The sequence below is a fragment of the Podarcis bocagei genome, assembly GCF_964188305.1.
Source record: "Podarcis bocagei genome assembly, chromosome: 8".
NCBI lineage: Eukaryota > Metazoa > Chordata > Lepidosauria > Squamata > Lacertidae > Podarcis > Podarcis bocagei.
Window position 1 is genome coordinate 6,090,948 of NC_138133.1, and position 14,767 is coordinate 6,105,714.

The 14,767-nt window shown below is 48.1% G+C and overlaps 1 protein-coding gene across 2 annotated transcripts in view; it reads right to left on the minus strand.

Moving 5' to 3' along the window:
• LOC308593683 (protein diaphanous homolog 1-like) overlaps positions 1-12,967 on the minus strand; it is an 81,782-nt gene extending 68,815 nt beyond the window's left edge. Inside the window, exon 1 of one of the 2 annotated variants that reach the window (XM_081206213.1) lies at positions 12,609-12,958. In XM_081206213.1, coding sequence (XP_081062339.1) covers positions 12,609-12,758 — 150 coding nt within the window. In that variant the 5' untranslated portion in view covers positions 12,759-12,958. Of the gene's footprint in view, positions 1-12,608 lie in introns of both variants that reach the window. The other variant, XM_081206212.1, reaches the window with a different exon arrangement.
• Positions 12,968-14,767: the final 1,800 nt, after the last annotated feature.

The following is a 14,767-nucleotide window of genomic DNA, read 5'->3' on the forward strand; positions in this document are numbered from 1 at the left end:
CCCCAGAACAATGTAGGATGGTGTTCAGGGATCTGCTAGGAAAGGAGTGGAATCCATCACATTTGGGATAATGTTGTCTGATTTCCAGTGACTGCCCTCCCACACCCCAGAAGCTTCCCCTGCTCAATCCCAATTGTTCAGGAGGGGCTCCCAGTGCCCTGGAAAGACTTTTCAGGGGAAAGAAAGTTTTCCTCATGAACTTCCTTCCATCCACTTTACTGGAAATCAAGTCACCTAGTAACGGCTTAAATTTGCCTTCTGATTGCAGGCTTGTCTTGAAGTCATTAACCATACTTCCTGCTATGCCTATAACAGGATGCTTTGGTTAAGAGCAACTTCCTTGTTTGATTTTGCTGTTCGTGTGAAGGGGAGAGTAAAACCTGACCTGGCTTAAGTGAGGATTTGATTATATGAATGTGACCATTCTGCTTATCTTGATTAACTTGTACCACTTGATGTTTTTTAAAAAATTAAAATGACTTAAATTATATCCGAACAATTACTACAAAATATCCAGGGTTAAGGACTGGAGCACAAAGCTGTTACCTGACCATATCTGAGTTTTTGCCTATTAGGAAAAGGAGAGGAAACAGGAAAAACACATCAGAATTATGGGTTGTATTCAATTTGGTTCTACTCACAGTAGACCCACTGAAATGAATAAACCTAAGTAGTGCATGTCTATTAATGTAAATGGGTCTACTCTGAGCAGGACTAGCATTCAATACCACCCCAAAAATAGAAGCCACGGGTGCTGCAGTGCAAAATCAAGCTGTTAATATTAACAGGCCTTACAAACTATCTTCTCTATATAGGTAATAGGTAAAGGACCTAATGATGGTTAAATCCAGTCATAGGCCACTATGGGGTTGTAGCGCTCATCTTGCTTTCAGGCCAAGGGAGCTGGTGTTTGTTCACAGAAAGCTTTCTGGATCATGTGGCCAGCATGACTAAACCGCTTCTAGTGCAACAGAACACTGTGATGAGTGCCAAAGTGCATGGAAACACCATTTACCTTCCCACCACAGTGGTACCTCTTTATCTACTTGCACTGGTGTGCTTTCAAACTGCTAGGCTGGCAGGAGCTGGGACACAGCAACGGGAGCTCACCCCATCACAGGTATTCAAACTGCCAACCTTCCGATCAGCAAGCCCAAGAGGCTCAGTGGTTTTAGACCACAGCGCCACCCTGACCCAATAACAGAAAAATGTGACAAAAGATGCAATGTCTATTTAGAAAATGGCAGAAGGATTCCAGACACAAGCACATACCACAAGCAACAATCCTACTTTCCAGCTTCTTCCAGCCCCCCCCCCCCCCCGTAAGAAAGAAAAAAGCCAACGTGCTTGAAGCCTACCACATCACAGCATTAAGGGCATATAATAATCTGAAGACTGAATTAAACAATACTGAACTATCCAGTAGTTATCATACATGCTAACTTGGTTCAGTTGGAACCCCAAATATTTCATACTATGGAAACAAGCCTTTTGCTCATCAATTCCCCTGCCCCTGCCTTCTCACATGGTCCTCTTCAATTACAGTGGTACCTCGAGTTACATACGCTTCAGGTTACAGATGCTTCAGGTTACAGACTCTGCTAACCCAGAAATAGTAACTCAGGTTAAGGACTTTGCTTCAGGATGAGAACAGAAATTGTGCTCCGGCGGCATGGCAGCAGCAAGAGGCCCCATTAGCTAAAGTGGTGCTTCAGGTTAAGAACAGTTTCAGGTTAAGAACGGACCTCCAGAACGAATTAAGTTCTTAACCCGAGGTACCACTGTACTGTAGTTGCTCCCCTTTCCGTACAAACTGCAAACTATTTTGTCAAAACTGGCAATTAATTGCACGTGCTCTCCAGATCAGGACTGCAAACCACAATTTGAAGATGGTTCACAATCCTGGTCTGGAGGGCAAGCATGGCTGTGATTGGGCAGCTGCTTCTCCCTTTCCCACACCCAAATACAGATGTATGTGAGGGGGAAAGGTTCCACACCTCCAAACCTTTCTAGGCCTCACACACTCCCTCAGTCAGGCCAACTCATTGCTGAAATGAACCATTAGGCTGCTTTTCTACATTTCCACTTCACTGCTCCCTGCCAATTGCAGCCACTGCAGTTGCTGCCAAGTTTGTTCTCCAGCCTGCCCACCAGTCCTGCTTGATCCAGCTGGAATCCGCAACTGTAGGAGCTACTGCCCAGGCTCTGAGCTCCTAACTGGATGACAGGTTTCCCTGCTCTCCATCTCATCTGCCTTCAAAGGAGACCTAAACCTGCCAGTACACTCACAATGGAGCAGCACCTCACCACAGAAAATAAGTAAGAGATAATCATCCAATGCAGGGGCTCTCAAACATTTCCCTGAGCCACACTTGGAGAATCAAAATTTGCTTGCATCACACACACACACACACACACACACACACACACATATATATATATATATATATATATACACACACACACACACACACACACACCGTATTTTTCGCTCTATAACACGCACCCAACCATAACACGCACATAGTTTTTAGAGGAAAATCCGTAGGCATGCCACCCGTAGGCATTCCCTCCATAACACGCACAGACATTTCCCCTTACTTTTTAGGAGGAAAAAAGTGAGTGTTATGGTGCAAAAAATACGGTATATTCGTGTGTGTGTGTGTGTGTGTGTGTGTGGAATGAACAAATTCCTATACCCCACAAATAACCCAGAGATGCATTTTAAATAAAAGGGCACATTCTACTCATGTAAAAACATGCTGATTCCAGGACCATCCGCGGGCCGGATTAAGGCGGCAATCGGGCCAGACCTGGCCCCTGGACCTTACTTTGCCTGCCTATGATCTATTGTGTAAATGACAAGGCTTATCCCTCATCAATGCTTCTCTTGCTAGTGATCCCTGAACAGCTCTCATCTCCCGATCCACCACAGTTCGTCACATCTGAAAAGACAGCTGCTGCAGGGCTAAGGAAGAGACATGTTTCCATACACTGCAACTCAATAATTAGGAGCAGGCAATTACTGGATCAAATGTGTGGAGGAAGGAACCTCATTTGCAATTGTACCCAGGATCAACCAGCAAAAAGCCAGGTTTGCTGTTCACATGCCTGTCTCACTCATAAGGTTTTGACACATGGATAAAAAGCAGCTGTACCCTCCCTATCCCAGCCTTATCATCCCAAGCAGGACGCGGGTGGCACTGTGGTCTAAACCACTGAGCCTCTTGGGCTTGCCGATTGGAAGGTCAGCAGTTTGAATCCATGCAACGGGGTGACCTCCCGTTGCTCTGTCCCAGCTCCTGCCAATCTAGAAGTTCGAAATCACACCAGTGCAAGTAGATAAATACCGTATTTTGCGCCCCATAAGACGCTCCGGCCCATAAGACGCACCTAGTTTTTTGGGGGGGAAATAAAGAAAAAAAAAATTATTTCCCCCCCAGGTGCGGGGCTGGAAGAACCAGGTCGGGGAACAGTGGGAAGGCACGCTCTGCCTCCCCGCTGTCCCCCGAGCTTGTGGGGCTGGCGATGGGGAGAAGTGCACCAGTCCCGCGATGGCAGGCAGCTCTGTGCCGCCATCCCGAGCGGGGCGGGACTTATCGCCCCGCTCGTGATGGCGGCGTAGACCTGCCTGCGGTCCCGCGACGGCAGGCAGATCTCTGCCGCCATCCCGAGCGGGGCGGGACTTAGCGCACCGCTCGGGATGGCAGCGTAGACCTGCCTGCGGTCCCGCGACGGCAGGCAGATCTGTGCCGCCATCCCGAGCGGGGCGGGACTTAGCGCACCGCTCGGGATGGCGGCGTAGACCTGCCTGCGGTCCCGCGACGGCAGGCAGATCTCTGCCGCCATCCCGAGCGGGGCGGGACTTAGCGCACCGCTCGGGATGGCGGCGTAGACCTGCCTGCGGTCCCGCGACGGCAGGCAGATCTGTGCCATCCCGAGCGGGGCGGGACTTAGCGCACCGCTTGGGATGGCGGCGTAGAGCTGCCTGCGGTCCCGCGACGGCAGGCAGCTCTGTGCCGCCATCCCGAGCGGGGCGGGACTTAGCGCCCCGCTCGGGATGGCGGCGCAGAGCTGCGCTGGTCCCAGGAGCGCAGGCAGCTCTGCAGGGCCACCGGGAGCGGGGCGGAGCTTCTCCCCCGGCTCCCGGTGGCCGGGCAGAGCTGCGCTGGTCCCAGGAGCGCAGGCAGCTCTGCAGGGCCACCGGGAGCGGGGCGGAGCTTCTCCCCCGGCTCCCGGTGGCCGGGCAGAGCTGCGCTGGTCCCAGGAGCGCAGGCAGCTCTGCAGGGCCACCGGGAGCGGGGCGGAGCTTCTCCCCCGGCTCCCGGTGGCCGGGCAGAGCTGCGCTGGTCCCAGGAGCGCAGGCAGCTCTGCAGGGCCACCGGGAGCGGGGCGGAGCTTCTCCCCCGGCTCCCGGTGGCCGGGCAGAGCTGCGCTGGTCCCAGGAGCGCAGGCAGCTCTGCACGGCCACCGGGAGCGGGGCGGAGCTTCTCCCCCGGTTCCCGGTGGCCGGGCAGAGCTGCGCTGGTCCCAGGAGCGCAGGCAGCTGTGCACGGCCACCGGGAGCGGGGCGGAGCTTCTCCCCCGGCTCCCGGTGGCCAGGCAGAGCTGCGCTGGTCCCAGGAGCGCAGGCAGCTCTGCAGGGCCACCGGGAGCGGGGTGGAGCTTCTCCCCAGGCTCCCGGTGGCCGGGCAGAGCTGCGCTCGTCCCGGGATTGCAGGCAGCTCTGCGCAACCCTCGGAGCCGTCTCCCGAGGGTTGCGCAGAGCTTCCTGAAGCCTGGAGAGCGAGAGGGGTCGGTACGCACCGACCCCCCTCGCTCTCCAGGCTTCAGCGAAAGCCTGCATTCGCCCCATAAGACGCAGGCACATTTCCCCTTCATTTTTGGAGGGGAAAAAGTGCGTCTTATGGGGCGAAAAATACGGTAGGTATTGGTGCAGAAGGAAGGTAAGAGGTATTTCTGTGCGCTCTGGCTTCTGTCACTGTGTCCCGTTGTGCCAAAAGCTGTTTAGTCATGCTGACCACATGACCCAGAAAGCTATCTGCAGATAAACGCTGGCTCCTTCAGCCAGAAAGTGGAATGAGCACCACACTCCATAGTTGCCTTTCACTGGACTTAACCATCAAGGGAGCTTTTACCTTTACCATCCCAAGCACTCCATCACTCCACAAATTATTCTCCCTAGTTCAGCTCAGATATCAGAAGTGTAAAGCACCACCACCCAACTTTATATGTGATTGAGACAGATGTGTGAATAAACAAATGTAGCTGTTTTCTATCATCTAGCTGGGCACTCTAAAAACCCTATTAAAATAAAAGCAGCATATCCTTCCATTGTGGCTATATTAACTAACTCTGTAAAAGGAAGAATTAAGAAATCCCAGTTGCTCATTAGCCCCAGAATGTTCAATCACAGCAACTGCTGCCCCAATCATGTGCAGTTTTACTTACCTGACGTGCAAGCACAGTTTTAATGCAGAGATAACACTCTCCAAGAACTGCTTAGTGAGTCTCTCAAATACTCTAAGGCAATGTAAACTGGGTTAGGGCTGGTCACTTGGAGATAGGCATCTTTGTGAGACAATTATGAGGACTACATATACCTCCTAGCAGGCCTGTGCAGAGCTTGTCTGAGGCCCGGGACAGGAGTCTTGCTCTTGGCATGACAGGATAAGTGCAGCATGCCTTTGGTGGGGGGTCCTGAGCAGCTTAGCCCTCCAAGGCCTGGGGCAAATGTACCTGGCTGTCCACGACCACCCCTTCTAGCCTCAGAAGCAAACACTCCTTTCAGAACCATCAGGTATAAACAGGCTTTCCCTCCTCTTATTCTTAGGAGTGGCTCCAACAGAATTAAAGCACTTAGCAAAGAGCAATAATATAAAACCTATCAACAGGGCCCCAGTGCATTCTAAACAAAGTTTCATTTAAGCCTTTCCCCTTAACAGCATGGCAACATCTCAGAAAGATAAGATAATACAGTGGAACCTCGGTTCTCAAACCACTCTGTTCCCGAATGTTTCGGCTTCTAGACGTCGACATTCCGGAAGTGTTCCAGTTTTCGAAAGTTCCTTGGAACCTGAACGTCCAACAGGGCTTCCCATCTGCAAAAAGCCTAGCTGTCAGCCAACTGGAAGCCGCGCTTCAGAATTCGAATGTTTCAGAAGTCCAACGTCATTCCAGAACAGATTGCATTTGACTTCCGAGGTTCCACTGTACAGTGGTGCCTCGGAAGACAAAAAGAATCCGTTCTGTGATTCTCTTCGTCTAGCGGTTTTTTCGTCTTGCGAAGCAAGCCCATTGACGGATTAGCGGATTAGCGCTATTAGCGGCTTATCAACTTATCAGATCAGCTGATAAGCGGCTTAGCGGCTTAGAAAAAGGGGGGGGGGACCCAGCAGGAACTCGCAAGACATTGTCGTCTTGCGAAGCAAGCCCATAGGAGATTCGTTTTGCGAAGCACCTCCAAAACGGAAAACTCTTTCGTCTAGCAAGTTTTCCGTCTTGCGAGGCATTCGTCTTGCAGGGCACCACTGTAATTTATTTCATCAAACACTACTAGTGACTTAGGCCCAATGTACAGTCAGTCAAAAGCTTTGTTTTTGTTGACAATATCATCAGTATTTTGAAAATATTACTGTGACTATTATTAATACTCAGTTTGCAGCAACTAGGGTAACTCACAGAAGAAATATTTTACATCTGACAAGGATAAGAGGCTCTTTTCTGCTTGAAGAGCTTTACATTTTTACTGAAGTGGCCAGTAATGAAATATGCACTTTTAATATAGAAGTCTTATCTATTTCAGTCCTCAACTGTGTGTGTGGTAGAAGTTCAACACAGAGAGGCAGAAAGACTCTTGTGCCATTGTTTCCACTTGTTGATGATCACTACAAGTATTCTGCAGCCACTGATGTCTGTTTATAATAGGCTGAAGAGATGATACTCTTCAAATGTTAAAGGATGTAATATGATAAGACAGGTCAGTCTGTGGTAACTCCTACACTTGACCCCTTTATCTGCGTTAACCCCCAAGAGCACTACAGATATGTACAGCCAGGCATTTTCATGGTGTACAGGACATGTAAATCAGGGTGGATAAAAATCGCTGATTTTTTTTTAGAAAAATCAAATCAAAAAAATCAGATTTTATTTATTTAAATCAGATTTTTAAAATAAAATGCTTTTGGAGGAAAAAATCTTTCTAGAGAAAGTTTTCTATTTAAGTTACATTATAGTCCAAAGGCTAATTCATCAGGAAATAAGGATTTGTTTTAAGTTTTTCATGTGTGCTAAAACTCAGTATAAGTTTTTTTTTTAAATTGTTTAACCATCAGTCAACAAACATGGATACATATGCTATAATGTTATTGCTTTAGTTAAATAAAATGTTTAAATTGTTATTAAGGAAATGATTATTTTTCTCCTTCCAATAAAGTACAGTGGTACCTCGGGTTACAGACACTTCAGGTTACAGACTCCACTAACCCAGAAATAGTACTTCGGGTTAAGAACTTTGCTTCAGGATGAGAACAGAAATCACGCAGCGGCAGTGTGAGGCCCCATTAGCTAAAGTGGTCTTCAGGTTAAGAACAGTTTCAGGTTAAGAACAAACCTCCAGAACAAATTAAGTTCTCAACCTGAGGTACCACTGTACAGCAGAAAAATTGTCCAAATATAAACAGTTAACTTCTTAAACCTCACTATAATTTCATAATTATCTGTCTATGTATTTCTAATAGTATAACCAAATCAGTAATTTTTGATATAACTGTAAAAACTACTCTGAAAATTTATTATTCCAAAAATGAAACCTTCATCTGGTTGTAAATATTAAGATTATACCAGCAAGAGTGAGTCTTTTTGTAAAAATAATAATAATAATGATTTAAATCAAGTCTTATTGACTAGTGATTTAAATCAAATCCAACACACATACACACACACACACACACACACACACACACACACACACACACACACTGAGAGCAGGTGTGATGCAGTGAATTGGGTGGTTGGCTTTTAAGTGGAAAGGTCTGGGCTCTAATCACTGCTGACCGGTAAACCACATTAAGCCAGACGTTTTCTCCTCACCTAACCTACCTCACCTAACGCAGGTGGCACTGCGGTCTAAACCACAGAGCCTAGGACTTGCCGATCAGAAGGTCGGAGGTTTGAATCCCCGCAACAAGGTGAGCTCCCGTTGCTCAGTCCCTGCTCCTGCCAACCTAGCAGTTCGAAAGCACGTCAAAGTGCAAGTAGATAAATAGGTACCGCTCCAGTGGGAAGGTAAATGGTGTTTCCGTGCGCTGCTCTGGTTTGCCAGAAGTGGCTTAGTCATGCTGGCCACATGACCCGGAAGCTGTACGTCGGCTCCCTCGGCCAGTAAAGAGAGATGAGTGCCGCAACCCCAGAGTCATCCGCAACTGGACCTAATGGTCAGGGGTCCCTTTACCTAACCTACTTTATAGGGCAGTAGTGAAGGTAAAAGGGGGAAAGCCCCACATAGGTCACCCTGAACTAAGAAAGAAGTGAAATTTAAATAATAATTGTAACGATGGCAAAAAAAAAACCCAACCCCACCGTGTAGCTTTCTCCTACACATTACCAAAGAGTTCTTTCATCTTCTTCTGAGCTTAGTCTATTTTCAGATGAATGCAAGCATCAAAGCACACAACCTTCAAAAGATCACCTAGTCAATTGCTCTGCCCTTAAAAATAGGAGCAAGTACGATAAAGGCATTTGGGACATGCACACATTTTATCTAATCGATTTCAAAAGCATCTAGAGATAAAGTATAATTTGATGGACTGTTCCAATGCACATCCATTAGCATCATTCTGAAGTTTTCTCTTCTTAAATGTGGGTTATCTTGAATATCCCAAGTTAATACACACAACCTGATAATTTAGTTTCATTGTTTTTAGAAATGAAAACTCTAAAGTTTACTGCTTCTGTTGTTCTCCTAATTTGTTAATATATTGCTGAAAAAGAAAAACCGGATGTAATTGTGAACTTTTACTTCCTTTCCCTCAGATATAAACTTTTGTTAAATTATCCAAGAATAGGACAAAACAGACCAAATGCAAGTCAATCTGCAACTAAAAGTGCTTAAACAGATCCTTACAGAATGGTCTCGTTACACATAGGAAATAAATACTTGACATCTTTTGATATGACTGTCAATTTTAATAGGTCAAGCTATGTGCACCATGTTTGTACATTTGAAACTGGAGCCTAAGCACATTAAAAAGATGCCCATTAGCATACATTTTATGGCTGCTCTCTATGCACATTCACAAAAGACAGCAAGAGAAGTCACCACCGGAAGTTAAACACCCCAGTTAAAAAACCTATAAAAAGCTTAAACTTTAACATAAATAGTCAGGTCAATATTCCACTTTGATATTTTCATCAAATTCTTAACTATTTCCTAACTGAGACACCTCTGCTATAAAACTGCTTATAATCTAGGCAAGTGAGGAATATTATTTCTATCATTATAAAGAAATGGGAATTCAACTTGCCAGTTTCCAGCAGCGGGCTTAATATCACCTGCTGAACAGTCGCACCAAGGTCAAATCCACACCATTCATTTAAGGCTTCCCCTAAAGAATCCCGGAAACTGGTAGTTTACCTCTCAAAGCTACTTCCACAAGCTACATATCCACATCACTAGTTAACAGGTTAAAAAGCGACAATCCTAACACTTCCCTAACTACAATATCTAAAACCATGCCTGTTGCAACACAATAATCAGAGGCTTTTGCACTGCAAATATACAGGCATGACCCATTATGCATGGTGCAAGACAGGGTCTTCTCTGTGGCAGCACTCCATTTGTGGAATTCTCTTCCCATGGAAGTATGTTTGTCCTCCTTGTTGACACACCTTTCAGCCTGAACACATATCAGTTTACTCAGACTTTTGCAGGACGAAGGTTATTTGGAATATCCAAGTTAATGTTGATTATTATTTTCTTGTCCACTGGATTATAGAACTTACTTGGTTGATAAAGTATTTTTTGCTATGAAGTTTTTAGAGGTTAAAAGATTTTCCCTCCCTTTTTGTAATTAATTGTATTTGATTTGATTGGGACTGCCAACTACCCTGAGCCAGTATGGGCAAGACGAATGAACAAGAGTTCTTTCTGAACCAAGACTCCTCTCAGGAGTACAGGACATACCCAAAGGCAATGAAGCTTTCCACACTTGACTCAAATTCCTGCCCACCTTTTGCTGCTTTGTAAAAGAAATACTGCTCTGCTGAACCCATAAATTATACTTCTAAGAATATTTTCAACCAAACACAAGTCTGTACATGCACAAAACACTATCAAATCTTGATTCCCCCCCCCCCCCCGGAAACACAGAAGTGACAAAACTCTTCAAGAATAGACCAAATGAGAAGCTAAAACCAGTTTAGCCATACTTCTTCAAAGGAAGCAGTGAGTGATAGCTTTCTCTTACATTCTTTCACAAAGTTATACTAAAATGATCTACAACGATATACAATTTTAAAAGTGTATCTGTTAGTTCAGCAAAAAAGGAATTACAAGTCTCCTATTTCTGCAATCAAGCCAAACTACACTGCAGGGCCAAACTACACTGAGGCTAGTTCAAGTTACCAGAATCTTTTTCACAACTGTAAAGGGAGAGGAGAGGAAATCAAGTTCAGGACAGCAATGTGCAGCGAGGTGTGTTTAACCCTTTTCTCTTTCTCTGAAGTCCTGAAGAACCTACCATGACAAACCAATTTGATTTATACACAGCGGAATTCCCCCCCACCCCAATGTTTTCTGCACAGCTTTGTGATCTCATAGAGACTACTATTCCAATTCTCTCCCTATTGGCACATTTACAGAGCAGCTTTTACTCAGAAGCAAATCCCACTGTACTCAATGGGGCTTTCACACAGATAGGTGTGAGCTTGTGGCACTTGTTTGGAGTGAATCAGACAATACTGGGTTGGGGGGGTACTTGTGGCCCCCAGTTTATTACTCAGCTTGGGGGGGGGGTACAAAACATGTCACTTGTGGTACAAAACAAGTACAGAAATTTGGAATCAGATTGGAGTGGGTCCTAAATTTCAGGCTTCCCATTTAATAAAGCTATAGGTGTGTGCTGCACTGCGGCCTTAAGCATCCCAGGCTCTAACAGGTAAAAGACAGTTATTAAGCAAAGAATTTGCCCTGAAACTAGAGAAACGGAAAGTTGCAAAGCTTACTGTAAATGTAGCTCATGTGGAGCCACATGACATTCAAGTCACCAAGCACAAATTCAGTCACTTGAGTCTTCTTAATACTGGTTCAAAATAAGTAGCACCACATAAGTTAGCTTGCTACACCAACCAAACACCCAAGCATCTTTCTTAGTGGGGAGAATGATAGGATCCTGCCTACAGTGCAATGAGACTGCTCACTTGATACCAATGACTGAGCAAAGAGCTTGAACACTTTTAGTTGAAAGTCTTTCCATTCCCCAAGTAAATTTCAAGCATGCTACTGTTGTTGGTTTTTTACAAGAGTATTGCTCCTTGTTCTACCTTCTGTCCCTTGTCATCTCACTGGCTTATCTGCTCAGATGTTATAATGGCCCTGGTCACAGGGCAAGCCCACCCATGAGGCGAGGTAGCCGCCCATCTGCCACTGCTCACCTGGCACCCGGCAGAGGAGGAGGAGGAGACAGGGTGGGGAGGAGAGGGGCATTTATTTTCAATTTCACCTATAGTGGCAAAAACCCAGCATTTTCCTCCAATTAGCAGCTGCTCTGAGGGCCTAAAAAGCAGAGGGTCTTTCACAGCCTCCTGCCCTCCCTCTTCCAAGGTCCTTTTAACTGGAGAGGGAGAGATCAGAAACTGGAGTCTCTTCTATATGGAAAAACTTGGCTCAACCCCCCCATCCAAAATCAAGCCTGCCTTCTTCCTGATCCAAGCCCTCTACACACAAGCAGAAACTAATGGCACCTAAATATTGCTTAATGGTGTCGGTTAGGTGCCTTTCACGGTGTTCTTTTTGGTGCCTGCTGAAGACCTTCCTATTTAGATGCAAGACTACCCAGGTGTTTAAGAAAGCCTGCATGAGGTGGTGTTGTTTTTTTCTATAGAAAAAAATCTGTCTCAGTCTACTCTATTCTGGTTTCAAAACTTGCCGTGTCTTTTACAGTCATGGCTTTGTTATCGTATAGAAGCCACGGCTTCATTATTCCGCCTGTTTTTTGGTAGACCACTCTTGTTTTCCAATTAATTCTCACGCACGCCTGCGCGCACCCAAAGGAAAGGGAGCGGGGCGAGGGGTCAGGCAGGGAGCCCTGCACGTGCGGAGGGGAAGGAAGGGAGAACTTCTGCCGGGCACCTCCAGCTCCGGCCGGGCTGAGAGGGACGGATCCGGCATCCGGGGGCCGCCAACGCCCCCCCTCTCCCCCCGCTGCCCGAGGGAGATGCCGCCGGCGGGACACCTGCGCGGGACGGAGACGGAGGCCGGGGCCGCTTCTGCCCGCCTTTCCCCGGCCAGCGCGGGACGAGGCAGAGGACGAGGCGGCGCCGGCCGGGCAGGTGCGGCCCCGGCAGGTCCTTCCCCCTCCCTCCCGCCCGGCCCCTCAGGAGACACTCACGAATTTGCGGGACTTCCCGCCGCCTCCTCCGCCTCCTCCTCCGGGGTCTCCTCCAGGCACGGCCGTCGCGGGGGCCTCGTCGGCGGGGACCTTGCTCTTCTTCCTCTCGCGGCCGGTCCCGCGCGAGGGTCCCCCGCCGCTGCCCTCCATGGCGGGGCGCGAAGTCCGCCCCTCGCCGCCGCCGCGACCAGGACGGGGGCAGCTGGGCTCTCCTCCCCCGGCGCACTCAGTCAGTCAGTCAGTCAGTCAGCGAGCGGCAGAGCGAGGCGGGCGGGCGGCTCCTGACAGCAACGGCGCTCGACGCCCACCCGACGGGACCTCTCAACGGCCGGGCAGCCGCGCCTGCCGAGCTCCGCCTCAGCCGGGCTCCGCCCTCCGTCACAGTGGCTGCTCCGCGCGCCGGCCCGCCTCCCAGGAAACAGCGCCACGCCCACCGCGCCGGCGACGTCGCACGTGAGACGCAGCCACGCCCCCTCGGCTCCCTCGCCCGCAGCAGCGGGAGAAGAAGGCGATTGGTTGGAAACCAGGAGAGCGCAGAGATAGGAAAATAGTGTAGAAGGGGGCATGTGAGCTCCGAGAAACAACTTCCAAGATCCTTTCGGCGCTATCTTTCTCTGTCTCCTCGCCTGCCAGCGGTTCTTTGCGACTTGGAGAAAGAGAAAGTGGCAGCAAAGGTCCCAAGGGTGGGGGCGGAAATGTGGCTTAAAAAAAATATTACTATTATTGTTAAATTTGTATACCGCTATATATATATAGCATAGCAATAACAAAAACCAAACTCCCCCGCCGGCACATTATTATAAAACAAAGAACTTTATTTGAACAAGCTTTCTTTCAGCTCCTATCACTCTCTCTGAACAACATTGTCTACTGTCTAACGTTGTTGCAGATTGTGGGGGCGGAGGGGTTAGGCTGAGATTAGTTTATTTCCAGTCAAATATCTCTTGCAGCAAAAGTCAAAAATTTTGCCACAAAACTCCTTGCCGAGTTGCATGCAGAAGCCAGGGGACTATTGTCAAGGCATGTAGAAGTGTTGCCATGTGTCCTCTTTTTCCAGGACACGCCCTCTTTTTCAGGAGTAAAATTTGAGAAAAAATGCATTTATTTGCTATCAATGGCCGTCATATTGTCCTTCTTTTTTGCTCTTCAAAATGTGGCAACCCTATCAGACATGCCCTTTCAAATGTTTTAAAACTTTTTTTTCACTCAAACTAAGATCTGAGTAGAGGCTGGGAGCCGTTGCTGCTCATTCAGAGCTGCGCTATTGTATTGGGTTTTGGTTTTTTCCAGTCACCGTTTAAAGCATTTCCAAAGCCAGCCCTCAAATTCGGCATTTCGCCTTATCCTATTTTATGATAGATGCGGTTTTCCGCCTTCACAATGTAAAAACAGAATTTCCCCCATCAAAAACGAAATGTGTATCTCTTTGAAGCCTATGGTGCCTCTACACTTTCTATCTCTAAGGTGGGCATTTTTGGTAATGAGGCAGAACTTCCGCTGCTCTCCCTTCCGAAGCCACAGAGATAAGGAAAGGAAAGTGAGGCATCGCAGAAAGAGATTTCCGGGTCCCGAGAGGAAAAACCCATTTTAAAACATCCCCAGGGGCCGAGGAAGCAGCTACAGTGGTGCCTCGTAAGACGAAATTAATTCGTTCCGCAAGTTTTTTCTTCTTGCGAGTTTTTCGTCTTGCGAAGCACCGTTTCCCATAGGAATGCATTGAAAATCAATTAATGTGTTCCTATGGAAACCGCTTGCCAGGCTGGCGGTGCGGAGAAGGGCTTTTCTCCCCACCGCAAGCCTTCAGGACAGGTACGGGAACAGAGGGGAAGGGGCGCAGCGCTTCTCCTCTGTTCCCGGGGCTTGCGGTGGGAGGAGGGTTTTTCCTCCCCACCGCCAACATTCAGAACAGCATTCTGAATGTTGGCGGTGGGAAGGAAAACCCTCCTCCCACCGCAAGTCTTCAGGACAGCCATCCGAAGGCTGGCGCGGGGAGAAGGTCTCTCCGCCCCACTGCCAGGCTTTGGAGCAGCCTTCCGAAGCCTGGCGGTGGGGCGGAGAGCCCTCCTCCCGCCGCCAGCCTTCGGAGCATCCTTCCGAACCCTGGCGGCGGGAGGAGGTCTCTCTGCCCCACCGCCAGGCTTCAGAGCAGCCTTCCGAAG